General features: G+C 39.8%; 1 protein-coding gene across 3 annotated transcripts in view; it reads left to right on the top strand.

Annotated features, from left to right (window-relative positions):
• The window catches only part of PIK3R6 (phosphoinositide-3-kinase regulatory subunit 6), an 85,875-nt gene that overhangs the window by 52,347 nt on the left and 18,708 nt on the right, over nt 1–14,820 (top strand). For all 3 annotated transcript variants that reach the window (XM_063456025.1, XM_063456024.1, XM_063456023.1), the window contains 8 exons: nt 1,411–1,581; nt 5,929–6,015; nt 7,500–7,591; nt 10,117–10,185; nt 10,814–10,946; nt 11,836–11,905; nt 13,008–13,191; nt 13,507–13,654. In XM_063456025.1, coding sequence (XP_063312095.1) covers nt 1,569–1,581; nt 5,929–6,015; nt 7,500–7,591; nt 10,117–10,185; nt 10,814–10,946; nt 11,836–11,905; nt 13,008–13,191; nt 13,507–13,654 — 796 coding nt within the window. In that variant the 5' untranslated portion in view covers nt 1,411–1,568. The remainder of the gene's footprint in view (nt 1–1,410; nt 1,582–5,928; nt 6,016–7,499; nt 7,592–10,116; nt 10,186–10,813; nt 10,947–11,835; nt 11,906–13,007; nt 13,192–13,506; nt 13,655–14,820) is intronic.

The raw sequence follows: 14,820 nt of genomic DNA, 5'->3' as shown, positions 1-14,820 counted from the left end.
GCTAGTCCATCAGCTGCCTGTGCTTTTATGTTGCCTGTGTCTGCCCCTGCAGTGCTGTGTTCTGAGCCTTCTTCCTCAGATCTTACAGGTGAGGCTGCTGTGATCGCGCGGGCCTGTGCGGGTGGAGGGTGCTGCAGCATGCTGTCTATGCTCCGGTTAGGCGTGGAGGTACTTGCTGCCAGTTTGTTGGACCTCCGACCCATCTCTTCAGTTGTGTGGGAGTCTGCCTCTATTAGTTGTGGGCTCTGTCCGAGCCACGCTGTCAGCTCCCGGGTGAGGTACTGGTCGCGTGTGCGGTAGGCCCCTTGGCTCTTAACGCGGCGTTTCGTGCCCGGCTGCTGAAAGAACGGCATCTGCGTGTTCAGCAGGGTGTTAGGAAGCTGTTCCGGGCGGCTGTTTTAAGCGATGGGCTGCGGGTGTGCCGGTTTTTCCCCGTTTTTTGCGCCAACCGTGTGGAGCTTTTGCAAATGGCGACTGCCTTGCTGTGCCGCTAGCTCCGCCCCCCCGAATTTTTTGCTTTTACTGACAAGCCTAATGCAATTTTCTGTTGCCTTCAGTAGTGCAACTTTGAAATAATCCCATTTCTTTTGGACTCCATTTAAATTGCTCCAGTCTGATAATGACTCCTTTACACATATTCTAATTTTGGAAAAGTCTGTTTTTCTAAAGTCTAAAACTTTTGTTTTTGTGTGGTGTGACTCAGTCACTGTTCTTATATTAAACCACACTGACTGATGATCACTGGATCCTAAACTTTCACCTACAGTAATATCTGATACCAAATCTCCATTTGTTAACACTAAATCTAGTATGGCCTCTTTACGAGTTGGCTCCTCAACGACTTGTTTTAGAGACAATCCCAGTAGGGAGTTTAGAATATGTGTGCTCCTGGCACAAGTAGCTACTTTTGTTTTCCAATTTATATCAGGAAGATTAAAGTCACCCATGATGATAACTTCCCCCTTCATTGTCATTTTAGCTATTTCTTCAACTAGTAGATTATCTAACTCTTCAATTTGTCCTGGGGGCCTATAAATCACACCTACACGAGTTACTGTGTGATTACCAAATTCTAACGTAACCCAAACTGACTCTATGTTCGCCTCACTAACCTTTATTAGGCTAGATTTTGTACTGCTACTCCTGTTTTAATGGTTTTTAATCTCTATCGGTCACTTCTCACTTGATCTGTGAGGAAAATCAATAAAAACTGTTTGTCCATTCTGGTTTTTTCATGATTTGTCCATATGGCGATTTAGAACTCCAAAATTAACACACGACCCACTAATCGCCCAAACTTCAAACCAATTGCAATTCTTTGAAACAACATAGACTGATCTAGTGATTTCTCCTATATGGGTTCTTCTCAGATATATTTAGATACTAATATGTAACACTCTAATCCCACAGAACGAGGCCCAAAGCGAATTCCTATCCCTGTTTCAGGACCATGGAAGAATTACCACTTTAGCTCCCTGGATCCCAATCAAAGAATGAAGGGAAAGAGAGTAACAGAAATCTGAAAGCACTTATCCCTTTATCACGTAAATGCCTTAATCTGCTGATCTATGGACCACTCCGGTAAGGATGACTATATTGTGAAATACAGTAGCAGTGGAAATAAATGCCCCTCAGAAGTGGCTTTTTCATAAGACCACAAACATACACACACATAGACGCATACAAACAAACAAACAAAAAACATATTTACATATCAGGTAATATTCAGCTGACCCGATAGTCTATGCAAAGCAGAAACTCATAGTTCTAGAAACTAGGTCCTCCAAACTCGGGTCATCCAGATGTTGCTAAACTACAGCTCCCATGATTCTCTTGCTATCTATTTCAAAGAATTATGAGCGTTGTAGGTCAGCAACATTTGGAGGTCCAGAGTTTGGAGAACCCTGCTCTAGAATATTAATCTCTGGCATAATTACTTCAACCTTCCAATATCACACAAACTGTATCCGTGCATCCCTCTTTCACTGAAAATTGATTTGTTCTGACACATCAATATCTTAATTTTTATATATTCTATCATATCAAGTTTTGATGAGATTTCTAGTTCTATAACCATTTGTCCTTATTAGCAGCCCATCTCCAGTTTGCTCGTGGTTTTTTTTTCTGGATATGCTCCATGTAAATGAATGCCTTTTCTCAAAAGATCAATAATCTAAAGTTAAATAGAGAGACCGTGGCGGTAGAATGACTCACACTGCACAGCTCCGTGACTTTCAATATTACACCGTCATTCAACGTTACCCCCCAACACGGCACTTAGTCACATTTCTGCGGGGCTAAAGCTTCCTCAGCCAGCTAGTAATGTTATTATTGTAAAGTGGAAATGTATCTAGTATATAGAAATAGCAAAGCCAGCTTGGTTGTCAGCCACAAGCATACAGCAAGGGAAGGTCAAGTGTTGAACTGAATAGTATGTAAAAAAAAATATTTCCCCTGAGCTAGAACACTTATTGCAGAGTTCTAGACTGCCTCTAGAAGTAACAAGTAGTTACGTAGTTGGGAGATTTGCAAAGTTTATTTTCGTTGGGAGATTTGTGAAATGCGAAATCAGCTGTATGCTAGCCTAAAATCACTAAGTCCAAGTGTTGGCAGGGTGGTTCCCACCTCTAATTAATTAAAGCTAGTAATTAATATAGCTAGAAGTATGATCTAGGCCGGTACAAATAATTGTTTGGAGCAGTTTGAGCAAATCACATTCCTTTTACGGCAAACCAGAATGAATCAGTTTGTCTGGGATTTACCTGTGGAGTCTTGAACATTGAAGGTAAATACTGGGTGGATCAAATTTGTTCGGGTGTGGATTGAAAGGAATTTGATTCGGTTTAACCACCCCAAACACATATTTGCACAAGTGTATTATCTGCTATACATGCATGCCTCTCTAGTAAGGCTACAGGTAAATGTAGAGTTTTAAAACTACCAGTTAATGCTAAAATAAATAAATAGTAATAAAAAATAAAAAACAGGGGGGCGGGGCCGGACCGCCATGCTGACCGGTCGCATGCTGGAGAGGCTCCGGAGCAATCTGGCCTCTTAGGCTACTCTCAGAAGCCAACGTCTCAAACTTAACCCACAAGATACCCACACGGTCGCGGCAGAGGCGGCAGAACCCGAGATCGGGAGTTTCAGTCCCCCTGGAGGCAGTACGAGACTTTGGGGCTGCGGCCTACTCGGAGGAGGAGCGGGGTGGACGGCCGCCACCATGCATCCCTCTCCAACTGCCATGAGCCGACTGGAAGAGTCGCCTGCCGGTCCCGCTTCCCCCCCCTCTGGGCCGGGGGGGTCATCCCGGTCCCCACGGGGGAGAGTTCGAGCCGGGAAGAGCTTAAGACACCCGGAACACACAAGGCCTACCGTGTCAAATGGCGCCGACGAGAGCACTTCACCAACCGACCCTGCACAAACGACCCCGGCAGAGCACCTCACAACAGCAGGTCAGGAGGGGGAGGAGGAAGAACCCTGCCACATACAGGCTCCACGTCCTGAACACAACGCCGAGACACTGGCACTCAAGGAGCACCCAAGATGGCGGCGCTGCCAACGAAGGCTTGCACAGAAGCATATGCATAGCTATCAGCAACACGCCGGGTGAGAAGCGAAGCCGTGCCAAGCATGAAGAATGATGGGCTCCCATATACAGGCAGCACTAACTGCCAAGCGATGGCACAAGATATAAGCCAGACATTAGCATTGCAGGCTCTGGAGAGACTAGCGTTTCCTAAAAGGATTAGCCTGTTACCACCTCTCAACTTCCCTGCCATTCTCACGTATATATAACCACAGTCTGACTACCTGTTCTCTCCCATTAAGACCACTCACACAGCCAGACCACATAAATGCACTGAAAAATCTATATATATATATAACCTATGACATCCATTTTTATACTTGCCTCATCACTGTGCACCAAAGATGAATACACCAAACTGCATTGTGTGATCTACACAATTTTATGCTACAGAGCGCTACAGATAAAAGCGCATGTCAAAGCTTGTTAAATAATCTATAAAATGTGCAGTTATTTCCATGCCATAAATGTACCAATAATGTGTTTAATATCTGCTTGAATATGCTGTTGTGGCACTGTCAAAAGTTTGTTAACCCCTGCATGATGAAAAATAAAGAATTAAAAAAAAAAAAATAAAAAAAAATAAAAAACATTCAGGACAGTAAGGGACAAAACAAGGGAATAACTTATAACCGGGCCTTAGAATTGCCAGACTCAACGTTAAACAGAGAAGAAGCGTAGTCAGTAACGAGCTGAGGTCAGGGTAACAGAGACAGCGAACACGAGAACTACCCAAAGTCAGGCACATGATAATCAGTCATACAGCCAAACAACAAAGGAAAGGGTTAAAGATAAACGCAGAGTCAGTAACGAATCCTAGGTCAATACCAGAATTTAATACACGAGAACAAGGGATGCACTAAAGCAGGCTTCCTCAAATTCCGGCCCTACAGATGTTGCTGAACTACAACTCCTATGATTCTATGAATGGAATAGATAGACTAAGAATCATGGGAGTTGTAGTTGTAGTTCAACAACATCTGGAGGGCCGGAGTTTAGGGAAGCCTGCACTAAAGGGTACTGGGACAGAAACCACAATAGAGCACAGTGTATAAGGCTAGGGAGGTTTACATACCTCTAAGTAGTTTTTGATTGATCCAAGTCATGCCTGTGCCCCAAAACCCTGCGTGGATGGTAGTGCCTGAATGATGTGGACCAATGGGAGCCGGATATTATGCCCTCTCTTAATTATACAAGCTTAGAAGAAGTGATCGAGCACAGCCGGCTCGTGGATCACTTGAGTAATGCTACATTACTATGAATTAACTGGATTCAAAACATTACGCTATGTAACAATCACTCAGAACCAAAACCACTACAGATCATTGTAGTAGTTATGCTGCAAAATGTCCTTAGGTACCCTCCCCTGGTTTGTGTCAAATCATTTTCTTAGTGGTATGATATGTGTCTCTCCCAGCACCTAAAATGTTTTGAACCTATCATTCCTATCCTAAATTTGGCTGAACATGCAGAAGTTTTCTTCCATATTAGCGGCAACAGTGGGGCTACGGTTTGAATTCCTAGAAGAGCTATGTTTTTTTTGTTTTTCTTTTATTCAAACTATTTATAAAAAAAATGAAAATTAAAGAAGGGAGGTGGTACGCAAAGACTCTTTGCACCATACCTACTGCCTTCTTCCCAAGTGTCCCTGTTTCGGATGGAATGTTCATATTTTGAACCCAAATATCTCTGTCCCTCTTTTTATCCTAATGTCACTGCAGGCAAATCCTGGAAGCAAAGTTCACCTTGTAGATATTTGTTCTACTAGAGTGCACTTTACATAAGAAAAATAAAAGACAAAATCCTCATTATTGGCCACAATGTTCAAGCATGGTTCAAAAAGCAGGTGGCCACATAATTTTGAAAATGTAGTTAGGTTACTTGAAAGGAATGCCCGAGACCCAAAGAACTGTAATACTATACTAGGTCCATACCACTCTTTAACTATGCTGTAATTGGTCAATAGACTTATGGTTACATATATTTTAATTTTGACCTATCTGTCTGACCATTTTTTAAACTGCAGTGGGATGATAATAAAAGACGTGTGTCAAACTTTTGTGTTTCGTATCAACATTGCTATATGTATTTTTTTGTGTTGTTGCGTTATTTCTCTACTTTATGTTATATGTACAGTGCTTATTTTTAATAATTTGCTTTAACCGATTACACCCTTCAAATCAATAATGGTAAACGTTTTGTCAAATCAGAACAACATAATCATAATCATGCTCATTAGAAGCCATTCAAATAATGATAATTTTCTAATTAAAGATAGATTTTATTTTCCCCCTAAATGAGAACATTATGTTAAATGGCAAAATGTCTTCTTAACCTAGAAACTGAATCAGATATGGTCCATCAGAAAGTACAAGCGATTCTTCGTGGCCTAGATGGACAACATCCGGCACTGCAGTCAGACCACGGTAAGGGAGAGAAAATGGGGTGATCAAAAGTTCCAAGTATAAAAAATTTACCAAGCTCACTCCAATCGTTAACTTGAGAATTCACTAAAATAAACAAAACAACTGCACCCTGGATCAAGCAATTAACACTGCGCAGAATAAATCTGTCTGTGCGGCCAGTGGGCTCAGAGATACATATGTGACAACCCGTAAGCTTCGGAAGACTTTTGGTAAGAAACTCTTGCCCAAGGTCTTATGCAAAGATCAGGTGAAAACTAAGGCTTCAAGTAAAATGTAGCAGAAATGTTACTAGACTATTTAAATGGAGCTTACCATAAAAAATAAAATTGAACAAAAACCGTTACGTGTTTTGACTTAGCTAGACCTAATTCAATGTACTTGCATAGATAACCCATCAAGAAAGCTGGGAAGTGGCAAGATTCAAAAGGAAGTAGAAGGATAAGAGATGTCAGAAAAGAGATGGTTGGAGAGGATAAGATGTTAATATAAATCAGTAGAACAAGAAGATAACAAAGAGAGAGGATATAATACAGCCGGAGACAACTACCATACATGGTTCCCTTGATATACTTAAATTGCCATGAGCAAAGATTTGTTTTCTAATAGCTGGAGACTTCAGAAGTTTGACCCAGACTTTTGAGGTTCATAGATCATTGTCAAGAGTAATATATTAACGTGTACTCTGGGCAGAGAGCTTAGGTTTTTTTTTTTAGCTTTGCCCAATCTCTGCCCCCAAAACTGACCTATTTTACTGTCCTTGACTGGTACTGATCACTTTGGCAAAGTAAGACCAATTCTTAAATTGAGACACTGAACCCTGGGTGTTATTGTGGTGCTTTGGATGCCTTCATGCTGGAGGAAGTTGTAGGCAACCTTTGGCACTCCAGATGTTGTGGACATCTTTCATACGACACCTGTCTTACAACCATAAAGCTGGCAAAGCATCAGGAGAGATGTAGTCCACAAGATCTGGACTAATGAACGTTGTCTACCACTGTTCAAAGTCACCTACTAGGTCTCCAATCATATGCTTTGTTTTGTAATTTGTAATTTTATTGGTTTCCAAGATAGAGATAAAATACAGTACAAATGGACACGCAGGTCATATGCTTTTTTTTTTTTTTTAAATCTCATCTTGTCTTCTAAGGATATTGAGGCAAGTTTATATTTGTTAAACCTGTCAGACTTGACAAACTGCATGATCTAGTGTGGTATTATGTGGGTCATACCATGTGAGGATGTGGGGGAAAGATATTTTCAGAAAAGCAAGAATCCATGCCCAGAATTCTGATGGGGGTTTTTTCATACCCTACTTAGTAATAGACAAAGGTTCGCTTACTGTGGAGTGTTGCGTTAAATGGTGGATAGGAAATGTACTAAGAATGCATCCGCTTGGTTTTAAATGCACAATAAAAAAATAATGACTGCTTCTGTTTATGGCAGTTAGTAACATGACTAATAGAGGTTTCATGTCTGTCTTCAAGGGATGTTGAGATGGACTCTACATAAGAGTCTGGAACGCAACCCTAGCAGTGCCAGCATCATGGTGGGGGCCCTAATCAAGGAACTGGAAGGGGTAAGGACACTAAATTAATTAAGAAACATTGTATTTTCATAAACAAATTATTACTCAAATTATTGTGTATGTATACACTTTCATCACAAAAGTATAATCACGGCTAATATTAACCAACTAGTTCAAGATTTAGGTTTTATTAATTAGAAAACTTTAAGTCTGCTTTCTCTTTTTTACGTTACAAAAAGTACAGTTTTTACTAGAAATTGGCACTTTTATACATTAACCTGGTTACCTCCCCCCCCCCCCCCCCCTTCATGGCTGTCAGATAACTAGTCCTGTTACTTCCTGGTTGTTTAACTTAGTGAATCTAAACTCAAAAGGCATCAATTGTCCAGAGCACCTGCTCAGCAAAGACTGCTCATTAAGTTGCATTGGGAAGTCTATGATTGGACAGCCACAGAAAGTCTGGGCGAGGTTAGAAGGGGAGGTCTTGCAAAGGATTCAAATAGGAGATCTGCAGCTTTTGAAAGCTGTTTTTAGGCATACCCCCATCAAATAGGTATAATTACATGCATGCATGTTTTCATTAAATCATATATAATAAACGGTGAATTTATTTATTCAGTTTTTGGACAGTGGAGTGTCCCTTTAAAATCAGTACACATTTTACCGAGTTCTTTCCCCCAGCAGTAGAAAGTTTAGCTGAAATGGTCTGCGTTTTTTAGGCTAATTATCAGCATATCCGGACAGTCTCAGGTTTGTTCCAGGAAGATGGCTTGGTTTGTTCAGATGACCAAGACGCCTGTCATTAGAGAAAGGCCAGTTGAAAAGCAGGAAGAAACATGAATTACAGTTTCCGCTTGCAACTCAGCCAGCGTGGTCTATACACTGTATTCTTTAGATAAGAATTAACCATTGTGTCTCCCAAGTCTTTGTTGATGTCTGAGTAGTAGCAAGCTGGCCGCTCACTGCCAGCATACCGTGGAGCATTGGTGGATGCTCAAGGCTATGGCTTCCTTCGACAACCAAGAAATAGGAAAAATCCACAAAAAGTGTGCAGTTAAATCATTTTCATATATTTTTTAATTTATTTTCTGCTTATGAAGTCAATCAGATTTACACACCTGTGACCCTCTTGGCATATTTTATGCTGCGCATGTCTACTTGGCAAAGGGGAGAGACATAACAGAGAAAATCCTTTATACATTTAAAAGAGGATTTTCAGCATATTATTATTACCCAGTCATGCTAAAAGTAATGTGGCCATATAAACGACTGTACCCCAACAAATGTTTTATTTTAATGTAATACTACATTATTTATTTTAATACAATACATTTTCAATGCCCATTTTCCATTTCAGAGGACAGATTTTCTCTTATATAAAATAGTTGTAACGATCATCATTCTGGAGATATGATGGTTTATTGATCACCGAAGTCTTGCTATAACATTTATAGATTTAAAGGGGTGCATCAATTTATTTTTGGATATTAATGTTAAATTGAAATGTGTTGCACCATCATATTTTATTGCTTAACATGAATTTATAAAGAGTTTAAAATGTGCACAACTGTAGCCTAAAGTATCCCTTTAGGAAACTGCACATACAGGAAATATATGCAAATTATTTTGCTTTTCCCATGATCCTCTGGTACAATGACATTATGTCTGAATGCAATGTCACAGTTTTTTTGTTTTTACTGCAAGCACTAGAATTAATACAGTTTATTAATATACATCTGATTTTTTTTATTTTTTGTAAACCATTTTCAAGTGGCTTGACATAGATGCAAGAAACACGTAGTCTTCAAGCAGCAGACTCTTCTAAAATTAGCTATATTAGGAGTGGTGTTTTGAGTGTCCATTTAAAAGGACACTCCACTGCCTAAATACAAAATAAATATAATTACTGTTTAGTAGATATACCCCAAATGAAAATGTGCATGCATTATCTAAAGACAGCTTGCAGTTCTCTTGTCTGCAGCCTTTGTAAGTCCTCCCCTTCTAACCCCGCCCAGACTTTCTGTGGCTGTCCAATCACAGATTTCCCAATGCAGCTCAATGAGAAGTCTTTGCGAGGCAGGTGCTCTTGGCAATTGCTGCCTCTTGAGGTCAGTGCAAATAGACTAACCAAACCAGGAAGTCACCGGACCTTTTGTCTGCCTGAAAAGCCAAGAGGAGGTGTAACCGGTTTAATTTATAAAAGGATCAATTTCTATTAAAATCTGCACAGCTTACAAAATGAAAATAGGAGGACATACTCTTCACACATAAGGTTTTTCAACTAGCTAAATTGTCCCTTTAAATACCTTGCATCTCTGGAAGTTGGATTTTCTGAGCAAAGACATGTTGACGTCAAAGTAGAACAAATCAATATGGAAAAACTGTCAAACGTTAGCAAAACATGAGCTGGGACGTAGGATTAAGGGTATAAAGGGTTAACTTGCATTAATTACTCTAGTGTGAAATATTATCAATTCTCTAATAAACTGCCGCTCCCTCCATATGTTATGACCTTGTGACTACCTGCAGTTTGCATTACCTGTTATGATCTCATGGTGCTTTAATCTTATTCACAGGCCGAGACCAGGAACAATCTACATTACATCATCCCTTTACTACACACCCTGATGTACACAATCATTAAGGTATATACGGGGCTCCGTTTGAGGGTGGGGAGAACACTGTACTGGTATCTTACCAATTTCAAATCTGTGTCTAAACATAAACAAAACCTAAAAATATGTGCTTGAAACTGAAAGAGCTTTTACAATAAAGTGTTAAAATTACAGGACCACTGCACCCAGGCCACATTTTGAGAAGAGCTGAAGTGGTCTGGATAACTTTACTGGTCCTTTAAGTCCTGTTGGTATCTGGAGTAGAACAGGTGTGTTCTTGTAAGGTTCTACCTGTTTATTTGCAGTGCTGAAAATACATTTCGCTAAAAGCTTTTGTGGTTAACACATAGTGGGGGGGACCAAAAAAGAATCCGGAGCGCATGTCAGTGAAACGCTGCAAATAGAGGCTCCAAGAATCTTGACTACTTCAAAACACTGGAGTGATTATGGTGCTCGGAGTATCTCTTTAATTATCTATACGCTTATATATAAAATAAAAAACAATAAGAAAACATACAACAACACAGCATCTTCTCATGAGGGATAGGATTCAGACTCTATAGTGATACATTTTGGGTCATGATGCAAATAGTTGGAATGCCTTTTGCTGGCTTAACTGCTCATTATTAACAACAATCTATACTTGTGCATTTTCCAGGCAGCGTATATCTCTGACGAGTTATATGAAAGAGTTTACATTTTCTGTAAGAAGATACTGACCCTTCCAAAACCCTACTGCACGATTGGCTTAGACTGTGCCCAAAGGATAAAGACTGAGCGAAAAGTGCCAGGTAAAAATATACTATAATATGTTTGCACTGTCCCTGTGGTACCTTGTTAAGCACGCAGTGTGTGAAATACGATCCTTCACGATGAGCGTACATGCTATTTAAAGGGACACTTTAGGCACCCAGACCACTTTAGCTCATTGAAGTGGTCTGGGTGCCAACTCTTATCACCCTTAACACTGCAAGTGTAATTATTGCAGTTTTCATAAACTACAATAATTACCTTGCTGGGTTAAATCCTCCTCTAGTGACAGCCACTAGAGGGACTTCAGGCTTTTTAGATAACTTTTGGTCGTTTAAATGACGCTGGATGTGCTCACGCTCCAGCGTCGCCAGAAACCCCATAGGAAAGCACTGAATAATGTTTTCCTATGGGGAGGTCTAATGTGCGAGTGCAGCCATTGCCGCGCATGCGCATTAGGTCTCTCTTGCCGGCGGACGTCGACGTGGAAGGAGCGTGGGTGGAGCCTGACCCAGCACGAGGAACATCGGCGTAAGTGTCTGAAGGGGTTTTAACACCTTCAGCGACATAGGATGGGGGGCAGGAGGGAGGGGGACACTCCAGGATTCTCTAGTGCCAGGAAAATGGATTTGTTTTCCTGGCACTAGAGAATCCGTTTAATGATTCAGACTCTGTAGCTGATGTTACAAGGAGAATACAATCAGCACAAAAGCGTTTTTACAATCTAGATACACAGTAGAAGTCCTGTGTATTTTGAAGCATTAATCAAAATGCTGTTAAGTTTTCAAATATTTTGTCAAATTAAAAATGTTGTTAAAATAATTATCCTGTAAGAACACACACACACACACACACACACACACAACATAATACACCAATTGGAGAAGGATAGTTGTTTATTTTGATATTGTTCAAAATTTCAAATTGCAGGGTTTTCATATCACAAACTGGTGATTTCTGAGCAAAATCTGAGATGTGATGCAGCTCAACATCAGGACAAGTAAGTCAACTATGTGACACCCATTCAGGAAAGAGAGTCTTGTAAAGACAAATATTAGGCTGAAAAAGCTGAGCTGAGCGAACAGAATAAACAAAAACCCCAAACATTTCCAAATTCCAGTGCTGCAGCCTAAAGTTTACAGAAAACAAAATCAATTTGGTGTTCGTGTTTTTTTACCCTTCTATTTAAAATGCACTTTGAATTCCCGTAAATTCTCATTTTTGTGAAAACCATCTAAGAGAGGTTTCCCAAAACACTTCTGAAATCACAAACAGAAACTGCATATTGGTTATCGTGAGAATATAGGGGCTTTAACCACTAAACAGTGAACTGAAAACTATTTGTGAAAAAAAAAGAGGAACGATCACCTTTTGCTTTGGGACAGTTTCTCTTTTACTCTCATCAATAAATACAGCAGCAGTTGTAACGCACTAACCTACCCTGTACTTTCATGGGACCAGAGCCACGGCCACCATCGTCCCAATCATCTATGTTCATATGTAGCTCTGACATTATTTCCCAGTTCATAAACATGAAGACTGTGGAAAAATCGGAAACTTGCATTTGATATCAGGCCACGCCAAACCAAAAAAAAACTAAAAAACACATTACTGTAAAATAATAAAACACATATAATAGTTTTTAGTTAAAGGAACATTATAGGCACCCGGACCACTTAATCTCAATTCCCCAAGTTCAAACTCTGCAGCTGAGAACATTGGTGCTCTCTCTTCTGAATATAAAACAATACACAAAAACAGAACCAAAGAATTATTCATTCTTGATCTTCAAAATGTCACTGTAGCAGCTCATAATAAAATTATTCTTCTAAACTGATGTCGTGTTTATTCTGACTTGAGCTGTAGCCTGCTAAGTAAATTAAATACATTTTCAACTGATGAAGTTTTTCATTAAAAAAGTTTTTGTTATATAGATTACAGAATACACATCACATTATCCGGTTTGTTCTAATTTTTTGTTTATTTGTTTTTTTTTTATGGCAAAAGACATCACACATATCCCCCACTGTATTTATGCTTTGAGTGAATAAAATATACATTTTATAATGGAGTGCCTCCCCCCACCTTGCTGATTTCCATAGGGTGCTGCTATTTCTGGACCCCGATCTCGTGTCTGAGGCAGTGTGTAACACTCTTCTGAGAGAGACCCAGGGAGTCCAGATGTCAAAGATGCCCATTTCGTGTATGACCTACGTGATCACTAACAGCCTGCAAGCTGCTCTGGGGACGGACTGTGACATTGCCTTGGTGCAAAGGGTGCTGCAGGTAAAAGTGGCATTTATTTGTGGTGAATCTCTGTGACACTTCCGTTAAATAATCCTCTATCATCTACAGGTTTAAGAAACTGGTTCCCTGTGAAAGACCAGTGAGACCGTTTCGTTAACATAGGTGGAAAGGATTCACCATATCCTATCATTTTAACCCGTGTATTCTAGAACTCGCAGAAATTTGCTAGGAGGCATTTTGTTTTATCGGACCGTGTCCTATGTAGCTTTCTCCAGAAAATGTATAGCATGTAAAAGGTTTTCCTGGTCTCTGTGTTTAGATGTCATTTGGTTTATGGTGTGTTCTCTATGACAGGATCAGACGGCCGAGGAGGTTGAACTTTGGTTCCAAGAAGTGCTATCAGTGTTGGAGCAAAGTCAGCACAGGAGTGAAAACAGCAGGCGGAAGCACAGTGAAAGTCTTCTGGAGATCTACGAAAAGATAGTTGGTTCCTCAGAGGCAGGTGAGCAGATGGTTCTATAATCGGGAATCTGATAATATTAGAAAAGAAAGCAGTTTTTCTCTGCCATTTAGGAGAATTTAAATCGCTTTTGTTTTTATCTATGCAGTCCTAGCCATACCTCCCCTGGCTGTGACTCACACAGCCTGCATAAACAAACAACCAATGGTTTCATTTTCAATCAGATGTTACAGATGTTAAAGGGACACTATAGTCACCAAAACAACTTTAGCTTAATGAAGCAGTTTTGGTGTATAGATTATGCTTCCGAAGTTACACTGCTCAATTCACTGCCATTTAGGAGTTAAATCACTTTTGTTTCTGTTTATGCAGTCCAATCCACACCTCCCTTGGCTGTGACTGACACAGCCTGCATGGAATAAAAATGTTTCACTTTAAATCAGATGTAACTTAGTTTAAAAGATTTTATCTCCTGCTCTGTAAATTGAACTTTAATTACATACCAGAGGGTCATGAAGGTTCTAGCAAGCTATTAACAGTGCAGGAGATAAGACATTATTAATTAAACAGAATTTGCAGTAAAGGAAGTGTAAACATTAGAGGACTCTTTATAGGAAGTGTTTAGGAAGGCTGTGTAAATCACATGCAGGGAGATGTGACTAGAGCTGCATAAACAAAGTGATTTAACACCTCAATGGCAGAGAATGGAGCAGTGAAATTGCAGGGACATAACCTATACACCAAACCCGCTTTATGAAGCTAAAGTTGCTTTGGTGACTATAGTGTCCCTTTAACTTACATTAGAAGTTTGTATCTACTGCTTTGTAAATTGAACTTATATCACACACTCCTGCAGGGTCTAGCAATCTATTAACAGAGCAGGAGATAAGAAATTCTAAATTAAACAGAATATGCAATAAGGGAAGTTTAAACATTATATCTCACTTTACATGAAGTGTTTAGGAAGGCTGTGCACATAACATGCAGGAACATGCATAAACAAAGTGATTTAACTCCTAAATGTCAGAGAATTGAGCGTGATCTATACACCAAAACTGCTTCATTGAGCTAAAGTTGTTATTGTGACTATAGTGTCCCTTTAATAGACTTTCTTTTTTAAACTAATTCCAGTATTCCAAGTTAACAGGTTTCTCTCTGCAAGAAAGAATCATAAAAATGTTAATAAACGTAGACCTTTTCCTAATGCA

This window comes from Pelobates fuscus, chromosome 5 (genome assembly GCF_036172605.1).
Source record: "Pelobates fuscus isolate aPelFus1 chromosome 5, aPelFus1.pri, whole genome shotgun sequence".
Taxonomy (NCBI): domain Eukaryota; kingdom Metazoa; phylum Chordata; class Amphibia; order Anura; family Pelobatidae; genus Pelobates; species Pelobates fuscus.
This window is presented reverse-complemented; position numbering and strand designations above follow the sequence as displayed.